General features: G+C 41.6%; 1 protein-coding gene across 2 annotated transcripts; it reads right to left on the bottom strand.

Annotated features, from left to right (window-relative positions):
• Positions 1 to 292: 292 nt before the first annotated feature.
• Positions 293 to 20,645, bottom strand: smc4 (structural maintenance of chromosomes 4). 2 transcript variants are annotated; one of them, XM_034701330.1, is made up of 24 exons: positions 20,052 to 20,645; positions 18,551 to 18,708; positions 17,360 to 17,550; positions 16,578 to 16,769; positions 15,388 to 15,564; positions 13,087 to 13,251; positions 12,557 to 12,684; positions 12,202 to 12,342; positions 11,508 to 11,658; positions 9,587 to 9,751; positions 9,262 to 9,495; positions 8,943 to 9,128; positions 8,630 to 8,791; positions 8,303 to 8,528; positions 8,122 to 8,198; positions 6,299 to 6,451; positions 6,016 to 6,142; positions 5,566 to 5,755; positions 2,960 to 3,104; positions 2,657 to 2,830; positions 1,729 to 1,911; positions 1,405 to 1,637; positions 1,130 to 1,313; positions 293 to 604 (listed from the first exon to the last, which is right to left on the bottom strand). In XM_034701330.1, the coding sequence occupies exons 2-24, from the start codon at positions 18,696 to 18,698 to the stop codon at positions 440 to 442; spliced, it is 3,897 nt and encodes a 1,298-aa protein (XP_034557221.1). In that variant the 5' UTR covers positions 18,699 to 18,708; positions 20,052 to 20,645; the 3' UTR covers positions 293 to 439. The 2 variants fall into 2 exon arrangements, with proteins under 2 accessions (XP_034557221.1, XP_034557222.1); XM_034701331.1 differs by lacking the exon at positions 20,052 to 20,645 and having other exon boundaries at positions 18,283 to 18,555.
• Positions 20,646 to 20,651: the final 6 nt, after the last annotated feature.

The following is a 20,651-nucleotide window of genomic DNA, read 5'->3' as shown; positions in this document are numbered from 1 at the left end:
GTGTCTCTGTGAGCCAGGACACAAGTCAATTAGCTGTTGCTTGCAGCAGTTGTGGATGCTTCTTCTGTGGTTGCTTGTATGTCATATTTCACACTGCAAAGACAAGTGGTAACACATTCTATCAGTCATGACTGTTTGTGCTGTTCTTGGACGAGTCTCATGATTCAAACTTGACTGTAATTCAAGCTTGCCATTTGTGCATCATACCCTTATGAATAACCCACAATAGCCTGTATTATAGTATAAAATATGTCTATGCACAGTGCATGTGAGTGACTGCATCAAAGCCAGATCTCTTCAGAAAACATTTATTAGGTCACGTAGAAATATAGAATAGCAGCATTTTATTGTAGAGAGGCAAAAAAAAAAAGATTAAAAAATATTTACACAGGATGTGAAAAAAACAAACAGTAAAACTGATCAGAGAGCTTCTTCAGGTTTAAGCAGTGACAGCCTGATGCTCTTTGAAAACGATGGTCTTGGGGTTGATCCCCACGCTCTTGGTGGTGTTGTGCGTCTTGTAGATGCCGATGAGGCGATCAGCGATCTCAAACATGTTGTTCCTCAGGGAGATGATGATAAACTGAGCGTTCTTTGTTTGCTCCTGCAAAAGAAAGGGGAAAAAATAATGACTGGAAGGAAGATGGACATGTTACATGTCTTGAGAAGCAAACATTCATCTAGAGGGAAATTCAAAAATAACAGGGACAGTGGAGCTGAACAGTTAAAATTTCAGGAGTTTGTTTTGAACCAGCTCCCAAAAACATGTGATTCGTCTGAACTGGGACAGTATATCAGTGTTACACAACAGAGGCAGCGGGCTCTCATGAATCAGTGATTAAAGTAAGACTTCTTCAGAACCACTGGCTAATTCTACTGTATCATGCAGTAGCAGCCTGTGAGTTCAGTGCCTTTTAGAGGGAAGACAAATATGGCATATGTGCCAATAAGGAGGCTTGTCATGACTACTTTATTACATCACCTTCTGCTAAGAGTGGACTTTGAACTCTTAGGAGAGAGAGATGTCAAGAGATCAAAGTTTGTTCAAAAGAGTGACACCATGACATCTCAAGACCAAAACAAAATATAAAAATGTATTTCTATAGTCCTAACACAGGCCCATACTCACATAAATGTAACAGGCCACGATAGAGACGTTCTTGAAATCGAGAGCAGCGTCGATCTCGTCCATGAAGTAGAGTGGTGTGGGTTTGTAGTGGTGCAGAGCAAACACCAGAGCCAGTGAGCTGAGCGTCTTTTCCCCTCCTGACAGGTTGAAGATCTTCTTCCAGCTCTTCTTTGGAGGACGGACGCTGTGTAGAGAAACGTAAACATAAGAGATCAAACTTACCGGATCTATGCCAGGTAAGTATTGAGTCCACTGGAATCACTCAGGTGTCCTACCTGAACATGATGCCTTCAGAGAAGGGGTCCAAGCTGTCCACCAGCTCCAGCTCTGCGTCGCCACCCAGTGTGAGCATCTGGTAGTTCTCCTTGAGCTTGTTGGTTATCATGTTGAATCCAGTCATGAACTCGTTGAGGCGCTGCTTGCGCAGGTCCTCGTAGCCCCGTTTGAAGTTGTCTCTCTCTGTGGTGATCTCGTCCAGCTGAGCCACACGCTGCAGGTACAGCTCCTCCTACAAACACACACAGCGATGTATATTTAATTGTGTTTGCTTTAAACTGAAGTCGTGTCATCACAGTGTGAGATGCATGCAGTGTGCGTACCTTCTTCTTGTACTCAACGATGGCTCCGAGGTTGGGTTTCATCTGAGCACACTGGGACTCTAACATGGTCATCTTGTTTATGATGACATTTGGATCAGAGATTTCAGAGAGTTCGGCGGGTGTGAGAACAGGAAGTTCCTCTGCTGGTTTGTCCTCGATGGTGTGAAGAGACAGCTTGGTGGCCTGAAACATGTAAAGAACTCATTTCATAAAAACTCAAAGGACACAGAAGTCAAAACAGTAGTATTATAATATTTAAGTCACTCAAACAGAGGTGTCAAGTAACGAAGTCCAAATACTTTTATACCTAGTAAGACCTTATTGGTGAACACCAGCTGTTCCGGGTATTGAATGTGTGTGTGTGCTTGATGCTTGGATGCACATTGACATTCCAATAAAGCCTATTGATAACATGCCTGTGAAGTTTGACTTTTTGCACCATTACAATACTTATAGGCAACAAGTCATCATATCTTCCGCTCCATGAAACACGTTAATGCTCAGTGGTACACATATGTGGTTCTTTAATGTTTCTGCATTGTATGAAAATGCGTTCATTTTCAATGGGCATAAATGTGGCTGAAACAGATGCAACACAAATATTTCAACATTAACATATTAATATAACATTATAGTCATTATGGCCTTTAGAAAAATGTTTTTTTGGGAGGTGGGGTAGTGCACTATAGGCCCCTGTGGCGCAGCCTAAGGTTTTATCCTTAATGTCATTTTTTCCCCCTCACATTACTTTTACTTTTATACTTTAAGTAGTTTTGAAACCAGTATTTTTACACTTTTATTTGAGTAAAAAGCTTGAGTTGATACTTCAGCTTCTACAGAAGTCTTTTTAAACCCTAGTGTCTATTCTCCTGAGTAATGAATGTGAATACTGTTGACACCTCTGCACTCAAACATAAACACAACGCACCTCTTTCTGCCAGTGTTTGATCTTGTTGCTGTGTTCTGTCATGGAGGTCTCAATCTGCTCAATGCGGAGCCGGACGCTGAGGGACTCCTCCTGCAGTGCGTGCTCCTGCTGCTGCAGGACCTTGATCTCCTTCAGCACCCCCTGGTACTGCTCCTGTACTTCAGGAAGAGCAGCCTGGATAGAAGTAAGAAAAAATAACATTTAAACCAAAGACAACCAGGCTTTAAAAAAAGTAAGCATTTTGAAATATTGGTGCAAAATATTTGATCATTTTTCAATTCCAAGAGTATATAAAGGGTTAACCTCGGCATCCTGGCAGGTCTTTATGATCTCCCCGGCCTCCTCCTCCAGCTTCTTCAGCTGTTCTGTGAACTCAACCATTGCCTTCTCATTCTCCTCCTGCTCACTCTGCAAGCGATTCACGCTCTCCTCACACTTCTTCAGGTTTCTGCAGAGGGGACACGGATGGGAAAAAAACACACAAATGTTAGCATCTGGCAGAGTGACTGAGAAACTGTGGATAATGGTCTGCTGAAGGAAACATGTCTGAATGGTTGCAAGAATAGCAGCTGAGTGTCAATGACATCAGAAGCTGATGTGTAACACAGCAGAGCTTCTTGTGTCGTTCCAGGAGGGGACACAGAAGAAGCAGGAGAGCACAAAGCAGCAGCTTCAGTGTTTCATCAGTCTTCACCTACATTTGATTCATACAGCTTACATTTTAATCAATGGGTTAAATATGGTGCCTGCCTATTCTCTGCATGAAATCCCTTCTCTTCTGCCCTTTGTCAACACACATCCATAAACCTGAAGGCTCATCCAAGGTGCCCGGACAGATATTTGTTTCTTTTTATGTCAACTGAAAAACAGTGATTTGATCGGCTTGTAAAGAAATACTCGCTAAACAAGTGTCACGCTAATCCCTTGACCGCTGCAAGGGGACGTTTAATGAAATGAATCTGTCATGTCAAGGAAGTGACTGAATCAACAAAACTACACAACAGTGCCAATGTTAGTATGATGGGAAAAAGTGGGCATCAAAGGGGATTAAAGGGAAGAAATTGAATCTGAAAATGTTTGAGTACGTGTCCTCTCCATGGGGAGTCTGAGTTCAGAGTCGATGAGGACCAAAAAAGATTCGGAATGAAAAAGCGTACACACTGTAGAATGCTTCAAGGCTCCGTCAGAGATAAGGAGAAACTCTCACAGGCAGCCCGAGTGGCTCACATTTAATAAGTGCCACTGTTTATTTAATTAAATCAACAGCTCCTCCAGCCCGGCTCATCATGTGGGCATGTAGCCACCAGTGTAGTCTTGTGTTAAACCTTAATGTTTCGGTAAGAGATGATCACTGGATGCCTCTTTTGGCTGCTAATGCTAAAGAAACCAGTGACAACATGAGGTAGTGGTTAGACCATAGACTGTATGGACAGTCTCCGTGACACTATCCATCCGTTTCTGAAGCCCATCGCCGGCAGGTGCCATATTGGAAATGCTGATCTCAACCTAACTTGGGTCGAGCTAGTATGAGGCAAAGAGGCGGGCTTTGAGCATTCCCACCTGTCAGACTAGTCAGCTGTGCCTAACTTCTCCTAGGCTGCTGAGTTATGAAAAAATTCTCCCCCCCCGTACAATGTGTTAGAGAAGTAAGGTATTCAGACCATAGACTGTATAAAATATGGACGTAGTATCCATGACGTCACCCATCTGTTCCTGAGAGCTGTTTTGAAGCCAATCAACGGCGGCAGCCATCGTGGAAATGTGGAAGTCAATCAGGCATAGTGTGACGTAAAGACGCGGGGTTTGAGCCTCCTAGTCAACAGCTATGTGTTCCCGCCCAGGAGTCAAGTCAGTCATGTCCTTATTTGGGCAAAAACTCGTAATCTAAATATCTTCTGAACTGTAGTGTTAAAAAAAAATTCACCCCCCGTTCAGTGTGTGCCTATAGAGAAATTAGCTATGTAGAGCCAAGCCGTTTTTTGAACCAGGCTGTAAACATGTTTATTAATGCTGCAAAGATCGGCTCTTTTGAATGGGTGTCTATGTGGTTTCCGGTGTTTCTGCAGCCAGCTTCAAGCGGATTTCAATGAATTGCAGTTTATAACACTTCCGCATAGGCTTCATATTTGGTGTGAATGTAGCTCAAGTGGACACTTGAGGAACTGCAGGTTTTGGCACTTCGTCATTGGCTTCATTTCTCTTGGCCCGAGGTTGCCAATTCGGTTAGACAGATCCTTAAACACCAAGCATACAAATAGTTACTTTTGGACCAAGCGGCAACCTCCGGTCTTGAAATATGAAGCCCATTTGTAAGTGCTAAAAACTGCAGTTCATCGAGCATCCGCTTGAGGCTGGCTGTGGAAATACTGGAAACCACACACACACCCATTAAAAAAAAAGATGATCTTTACAGCAATAAAAAACATGTTTACAGCCTGGTTCAGTAAACGGTTAAGGTCTGAGAAGCTAGTTTCTCTATCGGCACACACTGTACAGGGGGTGAATGTTTTCATAACTCACTATTTTCGAGATATCAATTTACGAGTTTTGCCCATATAAGGGCATGGCTCAACTTGATTGACAGGTGGTCACCCTGTAGCTTTTAGCAAAAAGGCTTAAGTCCCGCCTCTTAACCTCACACTAACTCGGACAATGTAAGCTTGAGTTCAGCGCTTCCAATGTGGCACCCGCTGATGATGAGCTTCAAAACAGCGCTTCAGGAACAGATGGGTGAGGTCATGGATACCACGTCCATTTTTTATACAGTTTATGTTTTGGACCTAGCACAACAAGTTAGCTTTAAGAACACCCGCAGCCTCCTGCAGGGTGTCGCCCCCTAGTGACAGCAGGAAATATGACACAGGTTTCATGTTAAAAATATATTTTCAAAAACTGTATTATTCCCTCACCGGTCAGCCGTCTTTATGGCCACCTGAGCCTTGGTAATAGTGGAGGAGCAGTCGTCCAGCTCCTTGTTGACTTTGTCCAGCTTGTCCTGCTGAGCCTTCAGCTTGTGGCTGTTGATGTCTATGATCAGGTTGTGGAGACGCTTCACCTCGTTCTCCACCTTCCCAGCCTTACTGGAGGCTGCATCAAAGTCTGAGAGCCAGGGAGGGACACAATAATAAAGACTGAATGAAAACATTATTGTTGGACATTAAGTGTCTGCTTCGTTATTCTAAGAGGTTAAACTGGAAAAACATTTTCACGTGAACTAGTTTTTGATGCTGTTCTTTATTGCAGCATGCAACTTGCTCCACAAATGACATCTCAGTCCAACGTCAGTTTGATCGTTATCTTTATGACAAATTTAACAATTAACAGCGATATTTTCTTTGCAGCTCACAGGAGAACTGTACCTTTCTTGAAGGCCTCCAGGCTCTTCTCCATCTGTTTCTGTTTGGCCTTGTCTGGGGCAGCAGCCAACACATTGGCTTCAAGTTCCTTAATCTGAAGTTTCAAGTGAGCCTCCTGGTCAGCCAGACTCTGAGGAAAGAAAAGAAAGAGAACGGTCAGCCACACGGGCTCGCTGAGTTTCATCAGCTGTTACAATCACAGCTTGTTGTTTGACTGATCTACAAGAGGTTCTCATTTGAATTACAATTACAGCCAAATTAAGTGAGTGAGAAATGAAGTATTTACAGTCATGCTGTTGGAGTATTTCTCCAGAGTGTTCTTCATATCTCTGAGCTGCTGCCGCAGTCGCTGGACGCTCTCTTCGAGCTGCAGCTTTCTCTCCTGGCAGCCCTGCAGCCTCGACACTTTCTCGTTCAGCTTACTCTCCATACGGTCAAGCTGTAGAAGACACAGGGAAATGATGTTATCTATAGCAGCCTCTGAAAAATCACTAAGTGGAAATAAGCTGAAGATCGTTTGTGTGGTTGGTTTCTCCTGTAGAAAAGTAGAAAGTCTCGTATTAGAATGAAACATAGGACTAAAGGGGATCTCTTTTCTCTGTACTTCTATCTCATGATGAACATAAAGTGTGATATGGCAGCTGCTCTGATCAGCAAAATATATTTATCTTATGGTTGGATCTTGTGTAAAGAAAGTATGTTTATCTTGGATGCTGTTACTGTGAATTTCATGTCAAATCGAACAAAAATCTAACATCCTATGTTGTCCTCTTCAGATTTTATTTTCAGGTGAAGACAACATAGAATGTACACAGTTTTTGCTGCAAGAAATTCAATCACAGCACTATTGTTCTTAATTATCAGTGTTAGCCCTGCACTAGTAGCTGTCAAATCCTGCAAAATCCTGGGTGCAAGATGCACTTCTAGTTCTCTTATTGTTGTAAACCAGGGGTTCCAAAACTTTTCAGTATGAGACCCCAAAATAACAGTACCAGAGACTGATAACCCCACTGTCTTGAGGTGGTTAATGCTCACAGCCACATGCAAGAACTAATAGGCAATCAAAAAAAGCTACAAATGTTACTGTCATTTAAAAAAAAGACTAGAACCAGAATGTCCTCATTTATTCATGTGGCAACAAAGAAAAAAAGAAAATTGCTGATGTCTTTATTTGCATGATTTTGTCTCAAATGTTGCTGCAATTTTTGTATATATTTTACATCAATGGATGGAATATGTGACTTTAAATAATTCAAAATATGTATTGGTTTTTTGGAATGCATCTGGTGACCCCCTCATCAGTGTCTCGTGACCTTTAGTGGGTCCCAACCGTAGACTGTATAAATAATGGACGTAGTATCCGTGACGTCACCCATCTGTTCCTGAGCGCTGTTTTGAAGCCAATCAACGGCGGCAGCCATATTGGAAATGCGGAACTCAACCAGGAAGAGTGCGACGTAAAGAGGCGGGGTTTGAGCCTCCTAGCCAACAGCTACATGTTCCCATCTGGGAGTCAAGAGTACCGTGTGTGCCGATAGAGAGATTAGCCAAGTAGACCCAAGCCGTTTTTTGAACCAGGCTGTAAACATGTTTATTAATGCTGCACAGATCGTCTTTTTTGAATGGGTGTCTATGTGGTTTTCGGTGTTTCTGCAGCCAGCCTCAAGCGAATTCTGGATGAATTGCGTTTTTTAACACATCCGCACGGGCTTCATAGTTTGAGACCGGAGGTTGCCGCTTGGTCCCAACCCCCACTTTGGCCACCACTGCTCTAAACAGTGGGCTGTGTCCCAAACACCAATGAGACTAATACACCAGTATAAAATGCAGAGAGGTGTTTTATCGTGTGATGGAATTTCCCCCAAAAGATGGCGCTCAAGAAGCAAGAGACCTGAATCCTGCGCAAAGCATGCTGGATGCATAGCAAGGCAGTGTAGCAGGGCCATATTTCAACAGCTTTTCTTCGCCATTGTATTGAATGAAAATGCATTCAATGAAAACGCTAGTATAATATAAAGTTAATAAACCTTGTAGAGTGCTTGCTGCACTGCTACTGCATGTATGGACTTTGCAATGGAAATACAATGAAAATTGTCAGGCAGGACTCACCTCATCCTGGGAAATCTCAGTGCCAAGAGAGGTGCCCATCCTGCCTTTCAGTACTCTTCCTCCACCAGTCATGGTTCCTGTTAAGCACACACAGTATTTATTTACACCATTATCTTCACTGAGAGACCTTAGAGAGAAGTATTCAGCAAAACAAGACCCCCAAAAAAAGCAGGCCACCTACCTGCCATCTCGATGATCTGCCCCTTCAGGGTGACCACTCTCCAGCGCCGGTCTTTCTGGAAGGCCATCCTCGTGGCCTGCTCCATGTCCTGGGCCACCAGAGTGTCCCTGAGGGCGAAGTAGAAAGCTGGCCGCACGCTTTCATCTTTCACTCGCACCATGTCGAAGAGGCGAGGGCTGTCCTCTGGAGTGCGGATGGGAGCCGTGTTCCTCTCCCACACCTTCATCTGAGTAAAGAAAACGAGGAAGCGTGAGAAAGAACAGCAAGGTAGGCAATTGTTCATAATCCTAGTGACATCATCAACTACTGTCTGTGTCAGATTTTTACCTTGTCCAGGCCAATGAAGGTGGCCACCCCGATGTTCTGTTCTTTGAGGAATGTCACACATTTCTGGGCTGTGTCAATAGTGTCCACTACAATGTTGTCCAGAGCACCACAGCTGGAGGAAATGGCGACATCATACTTCTCCTCTATGGCTCCGAGATCTCCCTGAAGGCACAAAAAGTCACGTTCAAAATGAATGCGAAAGTGGATATAATGCTGTTGTGAGTCTCAATTTGTGCTCAGCAAAGACATACAGCTATAAATGAAGCTCTTGTTTAGTGTTCCTGTGTATTATTGTGTTATAACAGCTTTTTACCAGTCTCCCGAAGATGCCTGGAATTCGTCCACTCCTCTTCTGCTGCATGAGAGCATCCAGGACCTTTCCTCGACTGCGGTTGGAGGACAGAGAGCTCTTGGCTTCGTCCACCTTCTGCCTCATCTCCCTCACCACCTCCCTGGTCTCACAATCCATCTTCATCAGCTGCTCCAGCTCTCCCTCATCCTGCAGGGAGGAAAAAGAAGAGTCTGGTTGGTAACTACCAATGGGGTATGTGTGTTGGTTTAACAGATGGAAAATGTACCATGCAAATGCTGTTTAGGCAATAAAGTTGATGTGTTTTTTTTGTATTTTATACCTTCTTGAGCTCCTTTTCTTTCTGAGGTATTTTGACCTCTAGGTCTTTGATGGCAGGACGGCGCTCCCGCAGTGTGTCAGAGGTCGTCTGAAGCGTCTGCTTGGCGGTGTTAAGCTGGGTCACTGCCGTATTGTGGCGACTGAGGTAGATGTCAAGCTCAGACTGAGCGATGTCCATCCGGGAGCGGGTCTCGTTTACAGCCTTGCTGAGCTCCATCAGTTCTTTCTCTTTGGTCTGTAGAAGGAAAGAGCAGAAGTTAGAGATTTCTGCAACAAGCAAAAATGTTGTTAAAGCATGCAACACCAAGACGTTTACACACACACACCTCTTTGTCCTGCTGCAGGCCACTGGTCTCTTCCTTCAGACTCTCCATCACGCCTTTCAGTTTTTCCTCTTCCTTCACCTTCTTCTTCTCCAGCTCCTCCTTGCGAACTGTCGCCTCAGAGATTGCTTTCTCACTGTTGGCTGGCACACCGCGCACTTCCTCCAGCTGAAAGATGAGCCAGACAGGAGAATGCAAAATCACAAATGAGATGACTCCAAACAACAGCAGCTACACCTTTCTATTTTAACCTGAGGGCACAGTTTAATACTTCAACAAAGCACGGATTAACAGCCTGTTGCCTCTTCTATTGGACGATGATATGAAGAGATCAAGGAAGATTTTTAGAAGATAAGAGCAACAAAGTAAGAGGATTACATTTTATAAAGTTTGGTCCAGTGTCAATAAGAAGCAACAGTGCCACACACTCATAAGCAGGCCAAAACAAACACATGTAATCAACTGTAAACACACATTCAGGACTTAGCAGGCCCTGGTAAAGACTGGCACAACAGTGTGCTGCTTGGCAGGCCTTAAACAAGGCAAGGAGTGGTGTGTGTATGTGGTCTATGTTTCGTAGGGTTAACTGTGGGTGAAATGTGAATATGGCTGCTGGGAGTGTTACACAAGCCAGGCCATAGTTGACTACAACACAGCAGAACACTGCTCCCATGAGGTCTGCCTGACTCTGACCGAGACGTTTCCAGAGCACAGGGACTGAAGGAGCAGATTTAGAACAGCCGGGTCACACTTACAGCTACAAGGCAACTCTACACTCTACATGTGTGAAGAAGTGTTTTAGCAAGTGTGGAAGATAGAGAAATATAATAATATATAAACAGTGAAACATGATCGTGACCAGGCCATCATTTGGAACACACGAACAACCAACTTGTGCAACTTCACAGCCCCCTAGTGGCTAGTTGAAGTCAGAGAGCCCTCCCTGCCATTACATTTGATTTACAAGTCCATACAGGTTTAATTTTCTTTATGGTTAAAGACATTTTAATGAGAAGAGGAGAGGGGTTTCTGTTCCCTTGAGGGGAGAAATAATATTTAAAAAATTAAAACAAGGTCCCAACACTCTTATAAATGTCTGCTTTACAGCTGTTAGCTTTGCTGGGTGTGGATGTAACTATAATGCACAATAAAGCCAGTTTAATTTTGTACAGACACTCAAACAGCTCTTTATTTAAATGCTCCATTATCACTGTTTTAATTTTTGCACGTCTCAAACTTGAAATGGTTTAAATTTAAAACGGTCACAAATGCTTTTGACACACCAGAAAGGTCTTGACTTTACAATCCATTAGAATTATTTCTTATAACTCACACACATTAGTTATCAACTGGATCAGAAAGGTAGCAAATAAAAAGTAATCATAGTGTGAAAAAAAAAATCTAACACTCACAGAAGCAGTGCAGCTGGGATCAAAATGTACAGCATGAACAGTCTCTATCTCCAGTTTACTTTCACTGTATTTGTTGCAGGCTAAACCCATAAAAAGGAACACATAGAGGAGTTTTGTACTTGTTGCTTCTGTGATTAGTTCATGACTTGTATGCAGGTCTCAGTAGAGCCTTTACAAGTGTCTTTTTCTCGAGGCCTCAGAACAACAGCCCTGTGTGTTTTCTATGAGCAACGGAAATTGTATTTTTAGTGCCCATGTTTCTAACTTGGCCAAGGGACAAAATAAACACTGTAACATTGGAGTGTCATACCGCCGGTGCTAGCTTGTCTTGACTGAGTATAACCCTGCATTTCTTAATGAGATAAGTAATGTAAAGTATGAGAAATTGCTGCTATTACTCTCCCATGACAGATTATGTGTCTCTGTGCTTCTGAATACTTTGGTGTTGTAAAAATAATCGCAAAAAGAGTGTCAAACATGAAAAACAAAAGTGAACAGGCTGACCAACACACCTTTTCTTTTTCCTTTTCCAGCTGCTTCTGCAGTTTCTTGTTCTTGCTCTTGGAGTGTTTAATCTTCTCACGCACTTCAACATCCTGCAGGTCCAGCTGGGTGAACTTCTCCTTCTGGGTCTCAATGTACTTGTTGAGCTTATTTTGTTTCCTGGTGGAGGAACAGCGTTTTTTTTTATCTGGGTGCACTCGTGTCAATTATGTAAAAATAAAAAAGTCAACAGGGATATGAAATTAAGAATAAGACTGTCAGAAATATACTAAACTATTTTCAATAAGAGGTTCTGTCTCTGTTTTATAGCCAGGTTTCACTTCTTAAACATTCTGATTGGCTAGTTTTAAAATTATATGATAAAAAGAGCAAAAATATATGAATCTGATGTCACTAAACAGTGTCTATACCTTTTTCCCCCCAAAGGAAAAAATATTCCATCCCTCTGTTTTGCACTATTTATGAAATAATCAGATTTGAGTACACCCCAATTTCTCCAGTTACTTCTATTCTTCCTCCCAAGACCTGGATGGGAAATTCCCCACCAGACTCAAATGTTCTGGGCAAAAAGAGGCTTCACAACAAGCAGAACATTTTTCAACTGGTAGAAAAGTTTGTGACCTTCTTAGCATGTTAAATTGGTTAATAAAAAGGCAAGGAGGGGGAAAAGGAACACACACACACACACACAAAATAACTTACTTCTCCACATTCTTCAGCTCTTGGTTCATTTTCTCCGTCTCCTCTGATATCTTTGCATTTTTCCCGGTGAGCTCCTTGGTGTCATCCAAGATCTTCTGCTTCTCCTGCTCCTTATCCACCACACGCTTCTGCAGATCATGGCTGATGGTGAAGACACATGAGGGGGAAAAACAGAGAGAGGTCAAACTATTTATCTACACAGAAAGGGAAATGAAGCAGGGTGTGACAGCAGAGAAGGTTAATGCAGAGTTTGTTGAATTAAAAAAATAAAATCTGCATCAATCCCACACATCTGTTTCTTCTTCTCTTCTGTGCTTCTGATTACATTGAAGTGTGATGGTGCTGGGACACTTACACATAATACTGGCAGAGTCGACTTTTGTGTTTGAAAATGTCATTCTCCAGGGTGAGGAACTCCACAGCTTTGTTCCTCTCTCCCTCCAGAGCATTCTTCTCCTTTTCTACAAGCTTCACTCGGTTCAGCTAGCACAGGGGAAAAAATATAAGTACTTACTATGAGGTTTATTTTTGAATTTAGAATGTCAAGGCATGTGCATTAATGCTGTGCAAATAAATAAATAAAATTGCAGTCATTCAGTTGGCTAGATGAGTGTTACTTGTCTTAAACACATCTGTAGCTTGGATTTATAGTAAATAAAAAAATATTTTTAAGACTTCTGAACAAAAAGTTGTCTATTGGAAGCTCTTAAGCATGCCTTGCCTCAGCTAATTCACACTCAACAGTTACAAAACAACAAAATCATATCAATTTTATGTCGCTGATATGCATGAAAAGCTTCAAAACACATGTACATCCAGGTCGATACATAGGGAGGGACATTGCCTTCATTGTGTGTGCAGACAGTGTGTGAGTGAGTGAGTCACCTTCTCTCCTCTCTGCTCATTGAGCAGCTCGATGCGGCGCGCCAGGGTCAGGATGGGCTCCTTGAGGCGGCATGACCCGATGATGTCCTCCAGGTACTCAAGCATCCCCTCATCATGCTCCGTCTGACCTTTGGGCTTCATCATGGCGATCTGCTCCACCTCGCCCTATGTGCAAGTCCAGAGCAACACATGGATGAAGACATGCAGGAAGTTATTCACAAAAAAAACAAAAATAATAAAAAAAATGTTTTAACAAATCCTATTAGTTTAATTAATTTTTAAAATCCACAACACTCTCTATTATAATATGTGGTGGATTGATTTCAGAGCTCTTGACTTGCTAAAAGTAATGCTTCAGGCTACACACACAACTTGGCAGACACAAACACTCAAGTAGAGTGCACCAAAAAAATGATTTCTGCAGGCTCTCTTTGAGAACAGCATGTTGTTTTTGACTCGAGGGAACTCGACATAATCCCCATGATTACATTTGGCCACACAAACAGTTGCATCTCTTCAAAACAAGAATGAAATGTAAGAATAAAGCTCTCTTATTTAAAATAATGGATACAAGTACACCTGATGAAAACATAGAGGAAAGAGTGGTCTCAAAAATATGTTCAGTATGCCAAAGAACACTAAGAAGTGTTCATTTTGAAATAACACACAGTCCTTTTACAGTTTAACCCTTGAATAACCATCTTACAATTTTTGAAAATTAAAAAAAAATATATATGGTTAATTAATTTAAAGTGATTAAAACAGAGGTGTTTTATAACTTGGAAATCTCTAATGGTTATGCTACACTCTAATTCAACTTTCAGAGTCTGGTCATGAGTCAAACGGAGGCCAGGCTTACACACACCTCAGTACTGTAGCATGTGTCAGGATGTGTGTTCATTCTGGTTTGTTTATTTTTAATCCTGGCTTGCTAAGATAGAAAGCTACATACCGACTGTAGAGTTTTAAAGCAAATGTAATTCTTATAATAAAAAAATAATATTTGTTTTTATTTATTTTAATTGTTTAAAAAGGCATTTCACTTCTTACTCTTAAGAAAAAAAGGAGAAGCTAACAGAGGAAGGGGCAGGGGGGGTGGAAGGGGGGCATCCCACGTCATACTCTGCTTTGACCAGTGCACAAAATAGACAGCTTCCCTTTAGTCAGAGGCCTGGAAAAGTGACCTTGAAGAACAACCTAGAACCTCTTCCAACAGTCATGCAGCCGTGTCACAGACAAAGAGCTGCAGACCTGACATCCAAGGGGAGTGAGAGTGGGCATGCACACACATCAACAGAGAACAAGTCAAGCAGGACACATATAATCAGACAGCTCACCACCAAACCGCATGGGAGGGGAGGAAAAAAAAAAAAAAAAGAGTTCACCTGACACTATGACAGACTTTAAAAAATTACAAAAATAATACATAAATTAGAAGAATTGAGAAGACAAAGATAAAATCAGCCATTTTGTTTTACTCTAACACAAGTCATCGCTCCATAAGGCTTGGGTTAATAAGTAATAATGGGTAGGTCACACATGTAATACATTCAGAAGGGGTGGGAATGTAACTAGTGGGAAAACAGAGTGCAACACACACACACAAAATTAAATAATAAGAATTAATATTCTGAAATAAACAGGAATGCACTTCATTCCCCTTGGAGATAAAAAAAAACAACACAGGTGAAATCTTGAACCAATATCAAAGGCATGGCAATGGAGAGTGTCTGATCCTGCCACACTGAAGCAGCACTGCTAATATTGGGGTTGGGGTCTATTCTCACACGCCAATATTTACGTGCTGCTAAAGCGTGGCAGGTACATGGGAGAGGGAGGGGGGGGAAGGAAGGACCAACCTGTCCCCACTGGTGGTTCAACCCCATCAAAACTTCCCACCCCCTCTTAAAAAAAACTGAGGTGGTTGTTGGGCTCACATTCAGGTCCATGTAGGAGTGACAACTGTATTTTTTCCTTAAAATTCTAAAGCAGCAAATAATGGTTCGCACCTTTTCCACATTGTTTCAAACCATGATGCGCTGCTATAGCAGTCTAAGGGCTGACAGAGGACACATCCTCACCTTTCATTCCAGTGCAACAGGTTATTCCCACAGGCAGGCATGGCTGTACTGTGGCCATGCAACACTTGACTCAAAAAGGATTGAGAAATGAGCAGAGGACGGAGAACAGGAAATCTCTGACAGAATGAGATGGCCACAGCAGGGATAAAAAAATATATTTTAAAAAAAAGGAGAGTCAGGAGGAGAAGAAGAAGAAAGAAGTAAAAAATGGAACACTTACCTGTAAGATCAGAAATCTGTTGTGGTCTAGGTCAATACCATGGCTTCGGAGTAAAGCCCCGACTTCTTTGAATGTGCTTTTCTTGCCATTGATATGGTAGGCTGAGGAGTTGTCTTTGTTGGCAGTCCTGGAAACATAGAACTTGCTGTTGGGGATGACTTCGTAGTCATCTCCTTCCTGGCTCACAGGGGGGAGGGGCAGAAGAGACGGAGCAGCTTAGAGCAGAACAGTTCAGGAGAAACTCAAACAGCTCTACACATCATATGTGAATACTCTGAATGCTGATAAATCCACTGAAGTGGGGGTGGAATAAAAACTGACTACTTCTAAAATCAATAGAGGGAAAGATTTATCTTAAAAAGGACACAGCAGATCAAACCCTGCTAGACTTACAACATACACCACATTCATATAAAAGTGCAGTTTCTCAAATGTATTTAGCAAATGTTAAACACTTTATACTGTGATGTATGAATTCAATGCAAAGGGGTATAAAATGACCTTACTTGTGATACTTTTAGAGACAAATACAATAGTTAAAGTTGTGTACACCACTTCTTTTGGAATTTTTAAAAGTAGCAGAAATGGCAAATTGTGAAGCTAGAAGACTTTGTATAATTAATTCAAATGTTCAGCGGCTTGATTTTGATTTATTAAGAGCTTGTGGACTAAAAACAGAGACCCAGTGGTCAGGGCAGTTTTTTTTTAAACACCCCCCTGCTGCAGATCAAATACAGAAACAACTCTTTCAACTACAGCAGCTTTTCAACTTCCTATAATTATACAATTAGATATTTTGAATCTGTTTACATTCACAAACACTCATTTTCTTGCCTTTTCACAGAATCATCAAGTAAGTGTAGCCTCGTCACTAAATGCCACATTTAAACAATAGTTAAAAATAGAGTAATGAGTTCGTACACATTATGAATAGACTATTGCACGTGTGGGTATTAGCTGCAACTTTCATGACTAGTTTCAGCTCATGTTTAGTCATTGGTGTGATCATTTTGCAGCAATAATCATCTCATGATCTTTAAGGGGGAAAATATTTTAAATTATAGAAAAACTTCTGTTCACTACAAAGCAGTGTGAAATCAACCCTGTCAGTGTAGAGAGTGTGTGGACTGATTTGGGAGAGTAGTGTTCATGTGTATGACAGAGATATAGATATAGAGGGATATATTTACCTTATCAATAATCTTTTGAAAATGCACCTCCACAGTGCAGCTTTGCACATCTTTGTGTTTATCAGAGCTGTGAATCAGTACTGAGAGCTTTTTGGATCGGATCTTTTGAGCTCTGTATCCGAACACAAAGAGCATTGAATCTATCACGTTGGACTTCCCACTTCCATTTGGGCCAATGATGCATGAAAAACGCTGGAAAATAAAAGACACAGGAGGAGGAGGTGAAAAAATATACATCAAATACATGAACATACAATGCACCTATGAACATGTGGTGCAAATGTCAAAAAATTAGGAGCTCTGGATTCACATTGCAGCATGGTAAGATTGTGACATTGAATGCATTCCAGGTGGGTGTAGTTAAGATTTATTTTTATACAGCAATATATGCTGAGCAGCAAGGGAGGCAGAGAGGACTGAAATAACAAAGTTTAATGAAAGTGATAATTTAAGAGAAATGTTGGTACATCATTGTATCACTACCACTTGTATAATACACTGCCCAAATCAAAATGGAGGAGTGTGACTTTTCCACTGTCACAAAAATATTTTTTAAAAATACAAATGAATGTCATACTGTGTTGGAATATTTTTTTACCACTTGTAATGAGTCTGCTACAACATAAAACACGTTGTTTTTATTTACATAAGAGGAAATAAATGGTGAATAAAATTAAATAAGAGTCACCACACATGTTGGGTGTATCTGTGAGCTGAAGACAACACATTAACAAAGTGTTTCCCCACACAGGGTTGACATTTGTAACCATGTTTGGTCGTACCTTGTGAAAAGGCCCCAGAATCTGCTCGCCTGCATACGATTTAAAGTTGCGATTAACTAAATGCGTTATCATGAGGCGAGGAGCGCCCGGTTCATTGGTCATTGCTGGGGGCGGGGGTGGAGGGATGCTACCGAGAATCTCCTCCAAACTTCGATTATCAACCGCCTCGGCAGCTTCCCCGTGTGACGGATCTGTGGCACAGAAAAAAAGAACAACTTTTTATTCCTCTGTGCGTCGTTTCAGGTGGGGGACAGTAAGTAGTGCGTGGGGGGAGGGGTGGAGGAGCGAGAGAAAAAACAAACAAACAAAACACAGGCAGCAAGTTACAACAGCAGCCAAACAACGACTCCCCTAGAAATTGACAAACGTTATTTTCTTTGTTCCCCAAAACAGAAGCACACTCATAAAAAGACAGAGCCCGTGGCCGCGTGTGAATAAATCCACGTTATAATACAAACGCTCCGCGAGAAGCGTTCAGACGTGAGAGAGTAGATGCGCCACATTCATTTCGTCGAGCATAAAAAAAACTAAAGTGTTCATTTCAGTCATCAACGTCACGTTTTCACTCTTACTGAACTGCAACCACAACACTAAGACAGAAAATCCTATTTTGTGAACACTTTTCAGCTTTAAAGCGATTCTATTTCCATCACAGCAAGCCACAACGACCTGTCCAAAATCTATTGTGCTCACATAAAGCATAAACAAGCTCAGGGGTCGATGTTTGTGAATTAAAACGTTGCAGGCAAACAAGCAGTGAAGTATTTCAGTATGTTCTCATAAACACAAACATGATCTAGCAGTAACATGAATCTCAATCATCGCGTACAAATGATCACACAAAATATAGCCTGAAGAGAATAAAAGCAAAACACCTATTTAAGTGCAGCACAAAAAAAAACTTCCTATCCGACATAAATTACCTCGTTTGTAGAGAAGATCCGAGGAAGAAGAGCACTCGACGATATCAAACTCATCTCAAAAATCATAAGACATGTATTGATGACTGACACTTTTGAAAAAAATACCCCAGCCATTCTAACTACGTGTTGAGATTTAAGTGAGGAAAAAAAAAAAGAAGCTTCACAGCTGTGCCAATTGGCCACTACCAACACAGCAATACACGCATCGCCATTGAGTGCACACAACTTATTTAGATTCACAGACACCAAAACAGCCTTTGTTACTTGCCAGTTGTCGGCGGTGCCTCCTCTTGGCCATTGGAGTTGGTTTCTTGAGGGGGTACATCCAGCTCGTCTTCGGAGTCATCCCGAGGCTGCGACCCTTTCCCTCTTGGCTTGGCGGATGCAGTTGAGCTTTTTGCAGTTTTAGATGGCATGATTTGCGATCTAAGGGAGTTATTGGCAAAAAAAAGAAAAAAAAAAGAAGGAATATCCATGAATGGTTTTTGTGCCTGTCAATCTCCAACACTCAACATTTAGTCGGTCACACGCAGCTACCGTTGTCAGGCTTAAATCATTACCAGAGTCAAATCCCTCTAACTTTTTTTAAACCTAGTGATCTTAAAACTGTAATTTGTTTTAATCAAAATACTCAACTACGTAAATGAGATACTTTGTGTGACCTGAACAACGCGAGTTATTAAAAAAGGCTGCCGGCCTGATCACATTAGAAGAGTAGGGAGTGATCAAGGCTGCCAATCTGCATCATGATGTAGCAAATAAGATGCTTTTTCATATTCAAATCAACTCAAAAAACGAGTGATATCCTTCAGTGGCAGTATCTGCTGGAGGAGTTTACTGCATCACAAAGTTGGACGGTTAATGACCTTACAGTGTTTGGGGGAGAAACAGAAAAAAATAAGTGATCGTTGCCTTATAACTTGAAAACAGATCCTGTAAATATGCAAATAGCTCAATCCTTTCCATTCAGCTTGAAGCCTGGCTTGTGTTCTCTCGTCACTAACGAGCAGGGCGCAGCGAAAACTGTTCCTGGTCGATGGTGAAGACACAACGTCCTAAATTGATCGGGGTCTCAAACTGACACTGATAATAATGGATATCATCCCCGAAACTTTCATGTGAGGGGCGGAGGTGTAGACGGGGCAACCTCACTCGCTAGCTAGCTAATTGGAGAAGCACATTCAAATAACGTAACGGTAACGCTGGTCCGAGTGTGTAGATATATTCTGCGTAATAAATAAAGTGTTACTGCTAGATTGGCCTCTGGGTGAGAGGAACACGTAGCAGTGAATTTGCCTTTTCCAGTTAGCTGTTTAGCTAACTATCTATTGCAAAGTAACGCAGCACAGCTAAAGCTAGCGTTGACTAGTGTTGAGGACGTGTAACGATATCACAACACTGTGACACAAACTGTACTTAAATAAAGAAACTAAGAATTTGAAATGATTGTTCCTTTTCACTACTACAGTTTGTGAAACCTTTAGTAGTTGATCTGTAGCTAGCATCTGCAACATTAACATTAGCTTGGACAGTCGGAAAAGTTTAATGTTACTGTTAGGTGTGTGTGTCCACGAAAGGGCTGTAAAGGCAAGAAAATAAGTATATTTTAGAACATTCCGGAGTCCAGTTAACGTCAGTCCACCGCTGATAATGTTTCAACTCTCGTAAACGTGTTATTAATGGTCAGTCTGCTTTGGAAGTAAGATTATCCATTTCAGCAAATAGACGCAACCCCAGTCATTAATTTCTAACCAAACATTTCGAAGTACCTTCCACGATGCGGACACGACTTGTCAAAAGTCTTCTTTACTGATCCAAATCACGACAGCGCCAAAAGTATTCGTTAATCCAGTGAGTTGTAAATATAATCCACAAACTTTTAGTCCCGTGTCATCCCGAGTGGCTCTCTTACTTGAAAACTCCGACTTGTAAATGGCGCCTAAACTGTGCTGTCGAACCAAATTCGTTACAAACTGACGCAAGGCACCATGGAACGTTCAAAGGGCAGGGGAAAAAAATTCAAAAAAGGGGACCGAGCCAACTCCGCCTCGCTCCGGCCAAAAACACACCACGTTAAACAACTACATGACGAAACACAAACATTTTACCTACTTAACAATAATATAACATGACATGTATTTTTTTTGGTCGTATTCAAATCTTATTAAAGTTATTTCTTATTCAAACGGCTGCCCGGATACAGTAAAACGAAGTCCCGCCCGGAGAATCAGCTTACACAGCACGGTATATTAATGGATGAATTAGGATTAAGTATTGTTTTATTATAATATAGACGTGTCTAGTTAAATATATTCCGTCAAAATGCATCATTTTCAGCTTGTAAATAAGTCGAATTATCCATTTCAATA

The sequence above is a fragment of the Notolabrus celidotus genome, chromosome 14, assembly GCF_009762535.1.
Source record: "Notolabrus celidotus isolate fNotCel1 chromosome 14, fNotCel1.pri, whole genome shotgun sequence".
NCBI lineage: Eukaryota > Metazoa > Chordata > Actinopteri > Labriformes > Labridae > Notolabrus > Notolabrus celidotus.
This window is presented reverse-complemented; position numbering and strand designations above follow the sequence as displayed.